Raw genomic sequence first — 18,777 nt, forward strand, 5'->3', positions numbered from 1 at the left:
CCATTATGACGCCCGTTGTATGTACACAAGGGGCGTGGAGCATCTGAATGAGAAACTGGTTGAGGACGTGAGGGGTGCTGCTGAGAACCAGACAGGGTTTGTGAGAGTAGGTAGAAGAAAGAATGTCTGTAAACCATGGTGAAATGAGCGAAAGAGAATGAGTAGACAGTGTAGATGGCTAAGGAAAAAGACATGAAAGCGATGAGGCAGAGAATGAGTATCAGAATGCATGGGCAGCGTATGTGAAGCAGCAGCGGTTGACAAGACGAATGATAATGAATGCTAAAGTGAAGAGTGAAAGGAGTGTGATTCAATCTTTAAGGGAGAAAGGTATGGAAGGTGGCCGTGAATGGTACAAGTTCATGAGAGGTGAGAATATGTCAGGCAGTGTTGGTGTGGAGAGTCTAAAAGTGTATGGTGTAGTTATAACAGAGAAGGATGGAATCAGGGAGGCAATCAAAGGGTTCTGGGAAGAAGTAGGTGGGGTAGGTGAGATGTTTAGTGTGAGAGAAGAATGTGTAACACAGGAAAGGAAGAATGCAGATGAACTGGATGAAAGAATCAGTAGGGATGAAGTGGAGAGAATTGAGGCTTGAGAGAATGGATGATGCAAGAATAGCAAGGAAGGTGTACCTGTGGAATGAAAGTGGAAGCAAATGGAGGAAGAGATGCATGAGAATGACAGACAGGAGTGGATTGCAAGTTGTGTGGGCGATAAGAATGGCTGGGAGGAATCAAAATGAGCGTGAATGGGTGGTAACAAGAGGAGGCAGAGTGAGAGCTGAATGGGATGTGAGAAAATGGAAGAATGAGATAGACAATGAAGTGGAATGTGTGGGACTGAATGAATGGAAGAATGAGATGGAAAGAAAGAAGACCCTGGAATGGTACAAGGAGAAAGAGGCCCCGAGGTATGAAAGGTGGTATGATGGAAGCCTGGGCGGTGATCTTCTCTTCCTAGCGAGGGCACAGTGTATGGATGTGAATGCGAGGAGTTACAGGTGGTCTGAGTCCCTGTGCCAGATGTGTGACATGGGAGAGGATGAGACGGTGGAACATGTGGTGCTGGAGTGTGTGCAGTATGCCAGAGACAGGAATGAGATGATGCAAGTGATACTGACTGAGTTAGGGCATGATACGAATGAAAGAGTGGAGAACACAGGAAAGGAGTGGATGGTGTTGTTGCTGGGACTGTGTAGAGAGGCCAATGAAAGGATGATTGAGGCGGTGAAAGAGTTTCTGGAGAGAATGTGGCGTGCCAGGTGTAGGAACAATTAGTATAGAGGATGCTGTTCGTTTCTCTCTTTTTTTTCCCCCTTCTACAGGAGTTGCCGATTCAGAGGCCTGACACAGGAGTGATCCTGTGCCACCTACACCATCAAGATCAAGATCAAGACAACAGTTCCCTCGTGTTTACTACCACAGTGCATAGAAATCTTATCTTTTTTCGCAAATTTCTCAAGTAATTCCCCACCCCGGAGGCCGCCCCCAGTACCCCAGTTCCCTGCATCCATGGTGAGCCCCTGGGGATCCTGAGGCGCCGCGGGGGATCTGAAATAAGGGAGAAATTAAGGGAAATAGGGAGCCCCGTGGTCACTGCACTCTCCCACGTTTTCCTCATAAGATTTTTGGTGTTTTTTTAAAGTTTTTCCCCTAATTTACGGTAATTTTTAGGGTTTTTTAGGGTTTTTTAGGGTGAGAATTTAGGGATTAGTGTTTGTGTTTTTTTGGGCTTCATATAATTTCGTGTTTTTTTCGTGATTTATTTAAAGGGTTCTGTTTTTTTTTTTTTTTTTTCCCACGTTTTTTAAGGAATTTTAAAGTTTCAGGGGTATTTAGGGTGTGGGCAGGTTCGGGTTGCCCTTAAACTTTGGTATCTAGGCTAAATTTGCTCGTTCTAGGGATCTTTTGGGGTAAACTGTGGTATTTTAAGTATTTTTATTTATTTAAAGGCCATTTATTTATTTAAGGTTATTGGTGGTATAATAAGTGGTTTTTTTTAGTGTTTTTGATCAATCTGTGTGTTTTTGGGTGTTTTGGAAGGGAATTGTGTGTTTTTTGGGTGTTTTTGTAGAAAATCTGTGTGGTGTGGTGTGTTTTGGAAGAAAATTGTGCGTTTTTTGTGTGTTTTGAAAGTGAATTTTGTGTTTTTTGGGTGTTTTGTGGAAAATCTGTGTGGTTTGGTGTGTTTTGGAAGGGAATTGTGTGTTTTTTGTGTGTTTTGAAAGGGAATTGTGTGTTTTTTGTGTGTTTTGGAGAAAATCTGTGTTTTTTGGTGTGTTTTGGAGAAAATTGTATTCTTTTTTGTGTGTTTGGAAAGAATCTGTGTGTTTTGGTGTGATTTGGAAGGGAATTGTGTGTTTTTTGTGTGTTTTGAAAGGGAATTGTGCATTTTTTGTGTGTTTTGGAGAAAATCTTTGTTTTAATGTGTTTTAGAAGATAATTGTGTGTCTTTTTGTGTGTTTTGTGGAAAATCTGTGTGTTTTTTGTGTGTGCCTGTCTGTATCTGTCTTTCTGTCTGTCTATCTGTTTGTATCTATCAAACATCCTTTAATCTATATCTGTCTGTCTGTCTATCAATCTATCTATCTGTGTGTGTGTGTGTGTGTCTATCAATCTATCTATCTGTGTGTGTGTGTCTATCAATCTATCTATCTGTGTGTGTGTGTGTCTATCAATCTATCTATCTATCTGTGTGTGTGTGTCTATCAATCTATCTATCTGTGTGTGTGTGTGTGTCTATCAATCTATCTATCTGTGTGTCTGTGTGTCTATCAATCTATCTATCTGTGTGTGTGTGTGTGTGTGTCTATCAATCTATCTATCTGTGTGTCTGTGTTTCTGTCAGTCTATCTACCTATCTGTGTGTGTGTGTGTCTATCAATCTATCTATCTGTGTGTCTGTGTGTCTGTCAGTCTATCTACCTATCTGTGTGGGAACAGGCGTCTGTGTACCACCGGCTGCGGCACACAGTGGGCACCGTGGCACAGGTGAGGACAGTGGTGGTGGTGGTGGTGGCACGCCGGCTTATTTCACCTCGTCACTCCTTGCGTTTGTTACTTCAGGTTTATATTGTTATTCTTCAAGAGGGGAGAGAGGCAAGGGACGAGAGACGCAAGGGAGAGAGACAGAGTAAGTAGCCTGGGAGAGGAGAGGGAGGGGAAGAGGAGCGAGGGAGAGAAAGAGAGACGGGAGAAAGGCAAGCAGGGAGAGAGAGGGAGTCGGGAGGAGAGTTAAAGAATAAGAGAGAGAGAGAGAGAGAGAGAAGCCTGCTCCTTGCTCCTTGTTGAGTCATGATAAAAAGTTGAGATGCCTTACTGCCATATAACACTTCATTTATTAACATCACCACTGCACCTCTCTTCTTCTCTCTTCCAGCACTTGTAACTACCTCTCAATCCAGACAGTTTGGTGGTGACAAATCTCATTATTTCTCCTCACCAGGTTGACCCGTGTGGCTCCTCTCTGGTGGTGAAAGCAAGTGACGGCAAGATGGTGATGGTGACCCTGCCCAACCCCCTCCAGGTACTGCCATGCACCTTCACCACTGTCATTACCATCACCACCACCAGGAAATGCACAAGGGTGTAATAATGGACTACAATAGAACCAAACATGATAAAACACCTAGGAAGCAACTTTTATATAGAACATAAACACTTGCTAATATTAACCTAACTTAACCTAATTCCTCCTTTTCTCATCCTGCAGGAAAACTTGGAGGGGGTGACTGAGGGAGGGGCGGGGTGTGGGTCAGGGGCAGAAGGTGACGTGCCAGAGTGACGTCACGTTCCCCCAAATGCAGGCCGGCAAGTTTGGTGAGTAGCTGGCCTCCTCCTTTTGCCGTATTCAGAAATGCTTTACTCTCTCACTGTGACTGTTTTTCAAGGCCACAGGTGATTAGCTGGGTGCTCAAGAGTGTTTCTCCTGTTAATTATGTAGAAATCTTGTTAATCTGTCACTAGAACCATAGGAACACTCTTGACATTCCTGTAGCCTCACCGTGATGAGAGAATTGTTTTTATCAATCTCTAATTGTATTTCCAGCAGTCTCTCTCTCTCTCTCTCTCTCTCTCTCTCTCTCTCTCTCTCTCTCTCTCTCTCTCTCTCTCTCTCTCTCTCTCTCTCTCTCTCTCTCTCTCTCTCTCTCTCTCTCTCTCTCTCTCTCTCTACCTAACTTAACCTAACCTAACTTAACGTAACCTAACCTAACCTAACCTAACTTAACGCAACCTAACCTAACCTAACCTAACCTAACTTCCGCTCTGCCAGACAAGGGGCACTACCTCTATGCAGACAAAACCTAACCAACCAGCTTAACCTGAGTCGCCCCTGGAACCGCCCCACCACAGAGGAGGAGGAGGAGGAGGAGGAGGAGGAGGAGACAGTCATGGATGAAGGGACGTCACAGATCATGCACATTTGCTTCCATATTGGGTGAGAGACTGCATTGTTTGTGAAGAAGACGAGGAGGAAGATAGTTTTTCATCTCAATTGCACAGAATATTCAATAATTGGTCTGTTTCATGAAGGTAATGTACTTTCTCAAGGTAGTTTTTCATCTCAATTCTTGCACAGAATATTCAATAATTTCTCTTTTTATGAAGACACTTTCCTCAGCCTTTATTCACACATCACTCAAATATTGTCAAACCATCTTTTAAATCCTCAGCCTTTATTCACACATCACTCAAATATGTCAAACCATCTTTTAAATCCTCACCCTTTATTCACACATCACTCAAATATTGTCAAACCATCTTTTAAATCCTCAGCCTTTATTCACACTTCACTCAAATGTGTGTAACCATCTTTCAAAGCTCCTGTATTGCTGAGTCATTAGAGAGCCTTAAAAGAAGACAGTCAGATTTATGGATGGGGATGACAGGTGAAAATAGACAGGTGTTTTTTGTACAGGGACTTCCACGTGGATAGAGGATCAACCTGCCAACCAAGTAAGTATGTGTGAGTATTTGTGAGACAGACAGACAGACAGACAGAGAGAGAGAGAGAGGGAGGGATAGACTGACAGAGATGCAGAGAGAGAGAGAGAGTTTTAGACAGACAGAGAGAGAGAGAGGCATACATTGACAGAGAGAGAGATAGACAGAGGCAGGGTTAGACAGACCAAGAGGCATACACTGACAGAGAGACAGACAGAGACAGGGATAAAGTAACAGAGATGGAGAGAGAAAGAGACAAACAGAGACATTGAGAGATATTTCAGGGTGTGTGTGTGTGTGTGTGTGTGTGTGTGTTGATTTATGAAGAAGATGGCAAATAGTGGGAATTTTCTTATGTGTTTTGTACTTTATTTTCTTTGCTTCATTCATTTTTTTTCCCTTGTTTTTTTTTTCCATCTCAATTTCATTCATGTTTTTCCTTTCTCCTTCTCTCTCTATTCCTTTATTTTTTTCCTTTCATCTATATACTTCAGGTCGCGGTGGAAACTGGCGTACAGCTGTGCCTGAGCCTGCCGTGGACGCATTTCCCAGCCCCCGAACTGAACGGTCAACCTGCCGCCAATCTCAACTTCAACCAGAACAGCTCGGACACGGCTGGCCAGGACAACCACCGCAACACAGACATGCACGCACCTGATATGGACATGAAAATGGAGGGACAGGAGGTGAGGGATGAGAGGAACATGGGACGGCAGTGTTAGAATGATGGCAGTGGTCTTATATTTGATTTAGATTGTGTTTAATTTTATTAGGTTTAGTTTAGACTCCATTCTCTATGTGACTCTCTCCCCAACAGTCCCACGTGATGGTGTCCGACAGGGATGCCTCAGTGCAGGAGGGGGAACGGCAGGCAGAGACCCGCAAGTGCCCCTGGGAGAAGCCTGGAGGTAGGGAGGATGGTGTATGAAGCCATATATGAGTTTTTCGTACTATGTTAGGTTCATAATTTTATCAGGCGTTGTGGTTCCTGGTGTTGCTCCTGTGCTGGTGTCCTTGTCCTGGGAAGTGTTGTGAGTGGTACCCTTGTTGCAAATGACCTTAAAATTGATTACTGGAAGAAATGAGAGAGATGGGGACAAATAGAATGTTGACGATGATGATGAATGAGTTGCCAGGAGTTGATTTGAAAGTTGAAGGGGAATGGAGTTAGACGTACAATTTTCTTTTCTTCCCGTAAAGTTGACAAGGTTTGGTATCTTTGTGTTCCTTTGCTCCCCACCCCCTTGCATCTTACAGCTTGTTATAAAGGCAGCTTCCCAAGTAAATTATGCTTTCTCTCCATTATCATAATATTAACCTAACCACAAAACAGTGCTAGAAGAAATGCCCTTATAGCTAACTCCAGGCTGAAAGATTCAAGCAATGTAGTGAAAGATATTCCGATAAGGAAGATAAATAGGAACTCTTTAAATTCTTAGCTAGGTGAGGGTGATGTCCATTCCCACCATCACCTGTTGAAGTCCTCCCCTAAGAGCCCAGTGAGCTGTACTTGGCCCTCTGTGACTAGTTCCAATTACAGAGTGGCCTGAGGCAGTGAGTGCTTGAGTGGAGCCTTCACACCACACCAGGTTGTGATGGTGGCGGCATCTGGGGCAGCAAGAAAGTGGCAGCCATTTCATTGTGTTTTTATAATCAGTAAAGAATTGAGAGTATAGATAGTGAGATTAGAAGGAGAAACACTGTGAGATTAGAAGGAGAAACACTGTGAGATTAGAAGGAGAAACACTCGTGAATTTGTCAGAATATGACCATGAACATAGTGAAGTATAGCTGATGATAATGTACACATGAAGTGTCCTTGCCTTGCCATATCAAGCTTCTTTTGTATTTTATTTCTTTCAGTTAACCGAGCCAATGAAAGCAGAATCAAACTTTCCATTCCAGTCAACTGAACCTGTGAAAGTTCCCAATCCGGCCAAGCAGGTCTCAGAAGGTGCGGCGTCCATGCACCCCGTGATGGTGCTGCACCAGATGAAGCCTGGCCTGCTGTACAACACTAACCAGACCACCAGGGATAACAAGCCTTTCTTCACCGTCACCGCCGACATCGATGGCAAGGAGTTCTCAGGCAAGGGTGAGTTGTAGACTGACCAGGTGAGTCTGACAAGACAAAATAAGAAGCTTCTGTAGTACCAGGTGGCATCTCAAGGCAACAAAACCCATCTCTGTGTTTTGGGTACAGTCTCACATAGAACAGTTGAACTTGGAGGTCTCTGCAGCAGCATATCTTAACCCATAGTTACTAGGAATATATTTCAGTCACCAAGCAAGGATACTCTGATATCCTGTACAGCCTTGGAACTCCCTCACAATGAAATTATGTTGATTATTCTGAAGGAGAAAATAAAGCAAGTTTTAATCATCACTTGACTGAAGATGCAGATGTTAAGTCTTATCTTTCACTACATTACTCATTTTTTGCAGGAATATTCTTTAGCCTGCTGCAACATTTAGTCCTCTTGATCACTGACTGGACTTGTGCTAAGTGGAATTTTCTTTACTTGCAGGGACAAATGTGAAGAAAGCCAAGTTCTTCCTGGCCAACACAGCAATACTGGGACTGTACGGGGTAGAATCCACCTTTGAGATCTCCGCTTAATAGAAGTACTAGCTGCCTGGGTACTGGCGGCGGTGTGCGGGGCAGGCGGTCCCTCGCACACGTGGCTGTAGAGTCTGCTACGTGATAATGACAAAGTAGATAGGTAGCTACATAGTATTTTAACCTGAAGTCCTGTCTGTGAGTGTTGTCTTGTATGTTGCTGCTTGCTGAAGGCAGGGAATGTACTGAACTGGACCTGAGTGGCTTACAAAACTCCTGTGGAAGGGAAGTGATGGTCTGTGCTAAATGTTGCAGTCTGACGAGTGACGTGGAATTCAATTTTTCCACGTGTAAATTCTTCCAGTCCAGTGTTTACCTTTATTTTGTTCCAGCTCTGTTACTTAGTGCCAGAGTTAGAAGACTGACATTTAACGGAATTCTTATTTATGATTTTGACGTACTTTCTTTTCCCATTTATTTACTTAGCCCATGAAGTGTGGGTGCTCCTTGTAAATGGTCGGTGCTGAGCCTGCCATGAATGCAAATCAAATGCAGCTGATTGTGAAAGACAGGCACAGGAGAAGGGGTCAGTCACTCATTCCTGCTTGTGTCAGATCACTCATCTAGTGTTCTGCTGTGGAGTGGAGTGGGTGATGAGAGGGCTGTGGTGATGGGACAGTGACAGACAAGCCCTACTTACTGAAAACAAAAGTGTGCGAACTCATCACATCAACACTTATTTAGCTTCCTGACAAAAATGGCATCCAGTTTCAGATGTTTAAGGTATTTAACTCATCTATTTATTTAAAGGTACCCACTCTTTATGGGTTAAATGAAAGCTGTACTCTAGTTTAGCAGTCAGTCTCACCACTTGGTTTAATGTGAGCAGGTAAGGAAGCCCTAGAACCTGGCCCTTGGTTAGGTTCTGGTGACTTCTGGCTGGAATCTCAGTACCTTAATTTCTCTTCTGGTTGAAACTTTCTCCTCAAACACAACTGGCTGGAGCTGAGTCCTGGGATGGTCAGCTGTTTAAATATTACTACACAAAATGTTATGAGTTTGAATACATAATGAAAATTTCTTTAATGTGTATGTATGTAAAGGTTATAAAAGCAAGTATTTTTTTTCTTTTTCAATTTTTGTATATAATTGAGGTTAAGATGAATTTGAAACATTGATTGCAATTTATCAAGCTGGTGTTTTTGGTTTTGAAGGAAGTGTAAGTGCAAGAGGTATGAATTTGAAACATTGATTGCAATTTATCAAGCTGGTGTTGGTTTTGGTTTTGAAGGAACTGCAATTGTGCAAGAGGTATGAATTTGATCAGAGTGGAATTAATGAAGCAGTTTACCACACCAGTATTGTCATTCCTGCTCCCTGTGTGTCCACCTTACCTCTCACACCCTGACGTTTGCCTCAACGCCTTCATTTATCACCAATGCAGTTAGGTAAATTATCACTTATTACTATTTTCTCATATGAATTCAGAAACACTGTCAGCTTATCAAATAGTGTATCTGTTAATATAACCTTTTGTAGGCAACTTGTCCTGTAACCACCTATGACATTTTAGGCTCATTTTTGTACCAGCCTCTTCAACAGTTCTATAGCTTATGGAAAACTAAATTAACTTCCTATTCTCTCATTTCCTCTGTCCATACCAGCAGTTCTCATAGTACTCTCAATGTTGAAGGATGATAGCAGTCCAAGGGCAGAGCTAGTGAGTTTCTTTGAGTCTCCCCAATAATTGTTTTCTTTTGTAGCTTGCGGTGAAGAGGAGGATAATAGCGGTAATTAAAGGTTTAGTGATTATATGAAAAAAGTATTTTTATAAGGCGTGTATTCGTGGGAGTGATTTAAAAGTCTTGAAACATTTATTATAAATAGTCTTTACTTATTTCAACTGTAGTTTTCTCTAATCAATGGTAATACGAATAATAGAATTACATCATGTTGCGTCAGCCTACCAGTAACTCATAAGGTATCATACCCTAGCTTATAAAATATGTTAGTAATTTAGAATTCAATTATTAACTTCAACTAATGTCCAGCCTATATGCTCACCTTGCTAGCCAATTATTCCTGCATTTTTATTTAAACTCACGGTTCAGTAAAATTATTTGTGAAAGAAGAGAGAGAGAGAGAACTAGCTAAGGTTCCAATAACTTCAGATGCCTGTGGGTGTTGAGGGAGAGAGCACAAAATGGCGTCTCCCTTCCCTCTGGCAACAGGTGGGTCTCGTAGCTCTGAAATATTTGATTTTTCTTTTATTTAGAAGTGAATATTACTGTGTTCATGTTTATTATTCATGTCTCTAGTGAAGATATAGTGACTGTACGTGTTGACAGAATGGCGTCTCCCTTCCCTCTGGCAACAGATAAAATAGCCGGTGTTGGTCCCACGTGGAGACAGGCCACAGTCTTGGGAAAGCGTTAGCCATGTAATGTTTCTTTAGTCAAATATAATCTACTGTGAATGTGTTGTGAGCAATATTATTGCCGTAGAGAAGTGATGGAGGAAGGCTGTGACGTTATTTAGGGATATAACGGTGCCCAGAATGAATGGTGCTCTTGAGGAGTTATAAAAGTAATTATTTTCTTGTGTATTCGTAGTGTTAAGTAACGGAGTATAAGTGTATATGCCATACCAGAATTTCAAGTGTCATAGTGGGTCAGTCAACCCAAAGAATCCCATCAGTATTATTCATTTAATTATTTTTGCTATTTTTATATTTTTCGTTCCTCCTAATAAAGCCACACTGTAGGTACTGTGTGATAATTAACCTCTCCCTACCCTCTGGCCATGACGATGAAGGCGAGAACCACTACCAATCAAAAATGTTTTCTTTTTTTCTATTGTGTGTGCGTGCTTCTTCTCTCTTCCTCTTCCTTTCTTCTTCTTCACCGTGAAGATCTTTGCCTCGTCTCATTAGAGCTCTGATCGGACCGGTGAGGAGGAGGGAGGAGGGGGGAACCGGAGGGGGGTGTGGCGTTACATTAGTTTATCTTGCTCGTATTTACCTAAGGAACCATAAAGAGATATCAGCAGTTTACGTGACGTGATGCTTCCTTCAGATTCATAAGGAGTGAATGTTGCGTCATCAGTGTTCAGATATCACGAAAAAGACACAATGAGAAAAATGAACCGTACATTTAAACGGAACGGGAAAAAAACACCGAATTCTGGCCAATATTTCTCCTTCCAATTGACGTAAACACTAGAACCGTAATTAACGGGGTGAAATGCATGTTGGCGTGAAAGAATGCATTAAAGAAGAAAGAAGAAAAAGCATCAGTTCATCTTAGCTCACGTATTTCTTACTCTTTTACTTCTCTCCTTCCATTAATTAAGGAGGAAAAGTCATAAAAAATCTCAATATACGTTTGTTACCCTTTCAGTTCCATCCTTCCACGGTTTAAGAAAGGAAGGCTCTATATTAAGATACTAAGGGCGTTCAGTGGCAGGGGTCAGTGAACTCTTTTGCTAACTAGGCTATGGGTGTCCACTGTGTTCCTGGGCTAGACATTAAGGTTAAGGACATTAAGATAGGAAGGCTCTATATTAAGATATTATAAGGGCGTTCAGTGGTAGGGGTCAGTGAACTCTTTTGCTAACTAGGCTATGGGTGTCCACTGTGTTCCTGGGCTAGACATGTTTACACACTCCTCCCTGCATTCCATTGTTTTCTTCAACACAACCACCACCATCACCACCATCACCATCACCACCACCACCACCGCCAGAGTGACACGTAGTGAGAATATTTACTAACAGAGAGAGAGAGAGAGAGAGAGAGTATAACGGGAGGGAATAATGATAAAAAAGTTAGATACAATACTAGGAAAAACGGAACACACACACACACCACACACAGAGAGAGAGAGAGAGAGAGAGAGAGAGAGAGAGAGAGATTAAACTTTCTAAGCCAAGCCATACACACAACTATAAACATACATTCAATGATATCCTCATAAAACATAAATACACTCACACACACCACTACATAGTCCTTGAAATTTTATCGGGCCTGAATGTGACAGGAACCAACAGGTGAACTGATGGAAACCTTAATGTACCTCATATTTACTCATTGCTCACGTGCCACCAGCGAGGACTCTTTTCTGGCTGGCTCAGAATATAATAAATTTGCAATAAGGCGCATTTCAAATTGATTTCAGGACAAGTTTTTACTTTTTATAGATCTTTCAGAATGCAAAGAATAAATTTACGTTAATTCGCATGTTATTAATTTTGAGACTGATAGATTTCCATGCGTTTTGACTTACCCCGATTAGTTTCAAGAAAAAAAAACAAAAAAAAAACTCATATTTATTCTTCTGTTGACATAGCTCGTGAAATAATAAGACAAGACCACAAGAATCATAGTGTACAGTCAACAAAACTCAAAACTCATGAACCAAGATGCAGTTTCCTTATATAACAAAATAAAAAAAATAAATAAACGATAATATGAGATGAGTACACAAGTTAAGATGGTACGTCTATTTCTCAGCACTTTTTCCCATCACTGACTGGCGATATTTCTTGCAGCATTCGTGGCAGGGAGCATATGAGGCTTGCCTGAGGGAGAACAAAGACTGGGGAGCGAAAAAAGAGCCGAGGGGGGAAGCTAAGATGCCTTGAGCCAAAATGAAACGTTATTGGAGTTAGCCAGAGTTAGCCAGGCCGCCACTGTCTAGAGCGCGCCGGCATTCTGTTTATGTTTTTTAATGTTCTGAAGTGAATGACGCTCAAATATTAGCAATAACAGATAGATTAGTTTATTTGTTTACACGTGTGGAGTTTAGAAGGGTTTATTTTTCAGTGGTTAGCGGTTTATTGAAGGAAATGCGTCGCTGTGTAGAAGTTTCTGCTATGGAATTATTACGATAGCTCCTGGTTATTCAGTGTGTGCAGTGGCCAAGTGGGGGAAGGACGCTGTCTTGCCCTCACTTGTTATGCCAGCCACCTCAAGTCCCTATAGTTGTGTAGACGTTCTGTTCTCCCTGTCACTCACCAACAGAATCACGGCCTTTGGTAAAAACAGTGGCATGGTGGATTAGGTAGGAAGCTGCCACGCGTGATTTGGGAAATAAAATATGATGTGATGTATTCGATATTAGCTACTGTTTTTGTTTTGTAATGCAGTTTAGTACAGAGCAGAAATTCGTGTTACCAAATGGTTCAGCTTCTTACTTAACTTTTATAAATTAGAGATCTATTTAGGTTTTCAGAGGTATTTTCGTGACTAGGGAAAAAAATAATCCAGCTCTACGTGTTTCTTATGTAATTCAACTTATTACACAACAGGAATCCGTGTTATCATATCTTCCCGCGTCTTATCTGAACTTTTATCATGTTCTGGTCTGTTATTTAGGTTTTCAAAGGCATTTTCATGACTAGCACAAAAATCCATCTATTCTTGTTTGTTCTGTAATTTTTATATAACAGAAGAGAAACTCGTATCCTCAAACGATTTGGCGTCTTATCTTTCTTAATTTTTATCAGGTTCTAGTAGAAATTATGTACGTTTTTATGTTTCTGGGTAAAAAAGAAAACATCTATCTTCCCTGTTTATTCTGTAATTCATTTAACTACAGCAGAACAAGAACAACATTCTAAAACATTCCGGTTGCGTTGCGAGAAGGTTTGAGAAGCAGAGTTGTGAAATATTGTCTGCTGCTGAATTACTGACGTGTCCTTAAGCTTCACCTATATTGTAATAGCACGTGTTTCTTGATTTCTGACCTGGTGTTCTAGAGTGTATGGTGTCTTATATAGGGAACAGTGAGAAAGGACCTTCACTCCTCTCCCTGTGTCTTATATAGGGAACAGTGAGAAAGGACCTTCACTGCTCTCCCTGTGGTTCAGTGGCTGATGTCTCTTCTTATTTTTTTTCTTCTCCTTCGTCACTCGGTCAAGAAAACCGAACCGTCCCCTTTACAAGATAAAACCCCTCTGTAACCTGGCTTTGGTCTATATGACATCAAATCGCTCCACTCCCTCCCTTATCCACTCTTTAAATTCCCTTATACTCTTTACCCAATCTTAATAACCCTAGGAACACTTCAGCAATATAATATCTTAAGAGTCTTCTGTGGAATCAACTCAGACAGGTTTGAATTACTTGAATCGCGTTGACACACCTTCTCCTCACACTCCGTCTCTTAAACGTCCTTTAAATTCCCCTATACTCTTTACCCAAGCTTATTAACTCCATAGATACTTTCTTACTACAATATCTTAAGTCTAATACGTAATATCAGAGGCTGGAATTGTTTGAATTTCGCGCGAAAACATCCGCTCTTCACACCATCTAAATTGTGTTATACTCCTTATCCAAGCCTACTAACCCTAGGAACACTTCAGAACTACAATATCTTAATAGTATAGTGCGGAATCATGCCTTTACACGCTTCAGTTACGCTCTAATAAACTCCTTTCAATAGCGAGAAAATATGAGCTGTCAAGTGAGTGGCATCTACCATCACCATGACAACGGGTCGTGAATAGCCAATCCCAGCCCGCCATTTCATCCGGGACCTCAAGATGGCCACACTGATACAATATAGTTTAATTTCCAGCCAAGATGAGAGTTAACCGAGACATATATGGTGGATAAAAAGCTCTTAAAAATATGGGTGTTCCGAGGAAAGTATACCACTAGGGAATGTGGGTTACATTAGTAATGGAGGAATATTTTGAGAGCAGACGAAACTAAAGGTACAGTTACTAGTTAGTGTTTTTGTGTGTTTGTTTATGTGTGTGTCGTGGAGGAGTGATCTGTGCCTGTCCATGTGGCTATATGACGAACCAGGCGTGAGTATTCAGCATTTGACCAAACACACTCACGCAGAGACTGTCCCTTTAAACCTTCGTCCCTTTAAACCGTACCCAAACAAACGCTTTCGATTCCCGTAGGCAGACCAGGGCAGGCTAGCTCTCTCTGACCGCCGCCCCATGTCACTTATTTTTAGTCATATGCTCCTAATGAGAGAGTAACCGGCCGTCTAGGGGGACTGGGAGTAGGCTGGGACCGTTAACTGGTTATTTAACAGAGTAGAAGATGAGAGAGAGACTGGGTATGTGTGATTGATGAGTGACAGGGAATAGAAGGGTGTAAGCTGTTTGACGTAAGGGTGACAGGCTGTGTGCGTCCGTGTGTACATGTATGTGGGTGGGTGTGGGTGACTGGTTGGGTGTGTGTGTGTGTATTACCCTTGTGAGACCCTCTGTGTGTGTGTGTGTGTGTGTGTGTGTGTGTAGGGAGGGAGAGACACGTGAGTAAAGAAGGGAGGATGGAGGTCAGGAAAGAGGAGGAGGAGGAGGAAGAGGGCTGACTGGGTGAACCTCTTAAAGATGGTATTCAGAAATTACGTATTTTCTTGGCTTCGCTGAGTCACTGTGTTAGGGAAGAGGAAGAAGAGGAGGAGGAGGAGGAGGAGGAGGATATAGAAGTGATATAAGCATAGGTAGGTCTTAAGTTAGTATTAAGTTAGTATTAGTATTTATAGTTAGTATTTTAAGTTAGTAGGTTAGGCTATGTAAGTTGAAGTGTGTTAGATTGTAAGGCTAAGTAAGGTTAGGTTAGGTTAGGTTAAGATAGTGCGTTAGGTTAGGTAAGTTAAGGATAGGTTAGACTAGCATAGTTTAGGTTATATTAGATGAATTTACATTAACTTGCATAGGTTAGATTAGATTAGATGAAACTAAGATTTGGATGACATAGGTTACGTTAGATCATGTTAAGTTATAGCAGATTAATTAGGTTAGTTAAGGTAATTGAGTTAGCAAAGGTTGCATTAGGTTAAACTAGCATAAGTGAAGAAGTTAAGTTAGATTAGGTGAGGAATTATTAGGTTAGATGAGAGGAGGTGAGGTTAGGTTAGGTTAGGTTAGAGTAGGTGAGATAAGGTTTGGTTAGATTAGATTAGGTTAGGTTAGGTTTGGTTAGATTACATTAGGTTAGGTTAGGTTAGGTTAGGTTAGATTAGATTAGATTAGGTTAGGTTTGGTTAGATTACATTAGGTTAGGTTAGGTTAAGTTAGGTTACAGTGAGGCGTCTTGAAGTCATGAGAGACATTGGCGGGGACAGAGATGGTACCTTGCCAACTCCACCTGAGAGAGAGAGAGGGGGGGGGGGCAGGGTCATTTAAGGACTGTCTTTAGAATTAGCTTCCCTATGTTAATGTGTTAGTTTTCATATTTATTAAGAGAGAGAGAGAGAGAGAGAGAGAGAGAGAGAGAGAGAGAGAGAGAGAGAGAGAGAGAGAGAGAGAGAGAGAGGCAATATGGTGTAAGTAAAGGAACTAAAAATGTACTTCAAATGGCTTGATTCTCTCTCTCTCACTCTCTCTCTCTCTCTCTCTCTCTCTCTCTCTCTCTCTCTCTCTCTCTCTCTCTCTCTCTCTCTCTCTCTCTCTCTCTCTCTCTCTCTCAAAGTAAGATTAGCTAAAGAATTTTTAACATTGGGAATAGTAATCCATATATATATACATATTGGAGTATATTTTTTGTAACAGTGTGAATGATAAGATTCCACTTTTCAGTGTTGCCACGGTGACGGTGGTGGTGGGCATGACACAGATGCGGGAGGTGGAGTTTGTGCCCGATGGAGACATGCAGGTGGACAAATTGTGTTGGTCATTGGTCAGACTGGAGTTTACATGTGTACCTCCTTCACCATCATTGGTGGACACTTCACCTTGAGTGTTAGTGAAATGTGCTCTCTTTCTTACTTTATTTGTATATCACAAAAAATTTAAGACCAGTTAGTTGTCTAGACTATAAGTTTTAAAATGAGAAAATCAATCTACATAATTTTTTAAAAGGAAACAGTTAAGGCATTGTAAAGTAAAAGTCAAAATATATTTTGGTTATTATTTTTTTTGCAATCAACAACTTTCATGTATAATGAAATAAATACATTCATCAAACTTAATATCATATTTAATAACAGCTAGAGGTACCAATTTGCAGATGTCTATGGAAAATTTGTATGATAATCTTGTGGCCAACAAGAAAGGATACAATGAATGATGACTTATTATTGTAAGAAATCTTTCAGAGTTGTTGTTGTGTACTTCCACATTCCATGGAGACAGCTTTTTCCTTCACCTTTCACCATTTAAAAATGTGATAATTTCAACAGGATGCTTGAGCTGTCATGGTGTTGCTGGTGCTGTGTGCCATCATCACCCTGACACAGACCACCCTGCAGACACCTTCATCCTGGGTGTCACACGTCGCTGCTGCTACAACTCAGAGCAACAAGAGCGCAAGCCAGGAAGGGAAATGGTAACTTTTCACTTAATTTGTTGTTTATTTGAGGGCCTAATGACAGACACATAATGGAATGAGTATTTGTGAATGTTTGTTTATATCTAGATACAGCATTCACATATCTTAAGTGCCACCTTCCAAAAACAATGTCAGCCAGAAAAAATAAGTGATCAATCTAATTACATTTCAAGTCAAAAAGTTTTCCTTTAACCACTTTGCTCCAGATGCTTAAAAACATGCGTTGCTCACATACATGGCGTCGCGTAGGCTCGTGACTGGTAACTTATCTAATTTCTAATAATTTCTAATATAATTTCTGTGTGTGTGTGTGTGTGTGTGTGTGTGTGTGTGTGTGTTTTATGTATGAGTGACACTGGCCAAGGGCAACAAAAATCCAATAAAAAAATATGCCCACTGAAATGGCAGTCCCATAAAAGGGTCAAAGCAGTGGTCAAAAGTTGATGAATAAGTGTCTTGAAACCTCCCTCTTGAAGGAATTCAAGTCATAGGAAGGTGGAAATACAGAAGCAGGCAGGGAGTTCCAGAGTTTACCAGAGAAAGGGATGAATGATTGAGAATACTGGTTAACTCTTGCATTAGAGAGGTGGACAGAATAGGGGTGAGAGAAAGAAGAAAATCTTGTGCAGCAAGGCCGCAGAAGGAGGGGAGGCATGCAGTTAACAAGATCAGAAGAGCAGTTACCATGAAAATAGCAGTAGAAGACAGCTAGATATGCAACATTGCGGCAGTGAGAGGCAACATTGTGGCGGTGTGGAATGTTAGGAGTAGCAGTTGAGGGAACAGGTGTGTTAGGGTGGTAGTAAAGAGCGGCTTGGAAACTAGTTGGGCTTTTGAACGGTTGAGAGTGACTGAAGTATGATTGTCAGAAATGGAGAGGGTTTAGAATGGCATGTAAGAATGTGAAGTGAGACAGATAGAGCAATGAAGCACGTGAGGTTGAGTGAGCCAGGTGTGGAGTGAGACAGACAGACAGACAAAGTGATGAAGCACGTGGGGTTGAGTGAGCCAGGTGTGGAGGAGTGACAGACAGACAGCAATGAAGCACGTGGGGTTGAGTGAGCCAGGTGTGGAGGAGTGAGACAGACAGCGATGAAGCATGTGGGGTTGAGTGAGCCAGGTGTGGAGGAGTGAGACAGACAGAGCAATGAAGCATGTGGGGTTGAGTGAGCCAGGTGTGGAGGAGTGACAGACAGACAGCCATGAAGCACGTGGGGTTGAGTGAGCCAGGTGTGGAGGAGTGACAGACAGACAGAGCCATGAAGCATGTGGGGTTGAGTGAGCCAGGTGTGGAGGAGTGACAGACAGACAGAGCCATGAAGCACGTGGGGTTGAGTGAGCCAGGTGTGGAGGAGTGAGACAGACAGAGCCATGAAGCACGTGGGGTTGAGTGAGCCAGGTGTGTCACTTGGGGACGACTGTGAGTCAACCCAGGCCAACAGCTGATGACGCTCAATGATAGAATTAGAAGCTGCATGAATTGTTTATGTAGATTTTAGAAGCTGTCTGAATTGTTTATGTAAATCTGAAGCACTTACTTTGAATTGAAGGCTTGGACCATGTAATATCTTTGTAATTCTTCTGTACCATTGTCATAAGTTCCTTAGGTAACTCACTACAGTTTTGTCTCTATATAATAATATGTACATTTACTCAAACTGCATTTTCTTTCAGTGTGCAGGTTTGCAGTAAACCTCCCTGAAGGTTCCAGAGCTGCTCAGCAAGTGTCCAGTCCAGGCTGTCACAAGACTGTGTGATGGTGGACCTTCCAATGATACTCACTGAAAACAGCTGTGCACTGCCACTCACAGGAAGTGGTGACCACTCTAGGTGTGCTATCTGCTGTTTATATGTGTAAGATGAGTACTGGCTAAGGGTAAGACAAATTCCTGCAGGTTTGTGTGTGTGTGTGTGTGTGTGTGTGTGTGTGTGTGTGTGTGTGTGTGTGTGTGTGTGTGTGTGTGTGTGTGTT

General features: G+C 41.8%; 1 protein-coding gene across 13 annotated transcripts in view; it reads left to right on the forward strand.

Annotated features, from left to right (window-relative positions):
• The window catches only part of LOC135099437 (uncharacterized), a 24,049-nt gene continuing 5,272 nt past the window's right edge, over window positions 1-18,777 (forward strand). Inside the window, exons 1-12 of one of the 13 annotated variants that reach the window (XR_010267955.1) lie at window positions 1-106; window positions 1,326-1,515; window positions 3,446-3,526; window positions 3,713-3,819; window positions 4,274-4,956; window positions 5,439-5,630; window positions 5,762-5,852; window positions 6,808-7,039; window positions 7,473-9,735; window positions 16,055-16,216; window positions 16,657-16,802; window positions 18,480-18,635. Coding sequence is in view for 1 of the 13 variants with exons in the window: in XM_064001805.1 (XP_063857875.1) it covers window positions 4,528-4,533; window positions 5,439-5,630; window positions 5,762-5,852; window positions 6,485-6,510 (315 nt within the window). In the remaining 12 variants the exon portion in view is untranslated. The other 12 variants (XR_010267956.1, XR_010267964.1, XR_010267962.1 and 9 more) reach the window with 12 other exon arrangements.

The sequence above is a fragment of the Scylla paramamosain genome, unplaced genomic scaffold (assembly GCF_035594125.1).
Source record: "Scylla paramamosain isolate STU-SP2022 unplaced genomic scaffold, ASM3559412v1 Contig128, whole genome shotgun sequence".
NCBI lineage: Eukaryota > Metazoa > Arthropoda > Malacostraca > Decapoda > Portunidae > Scylla > Scylla paramamosain.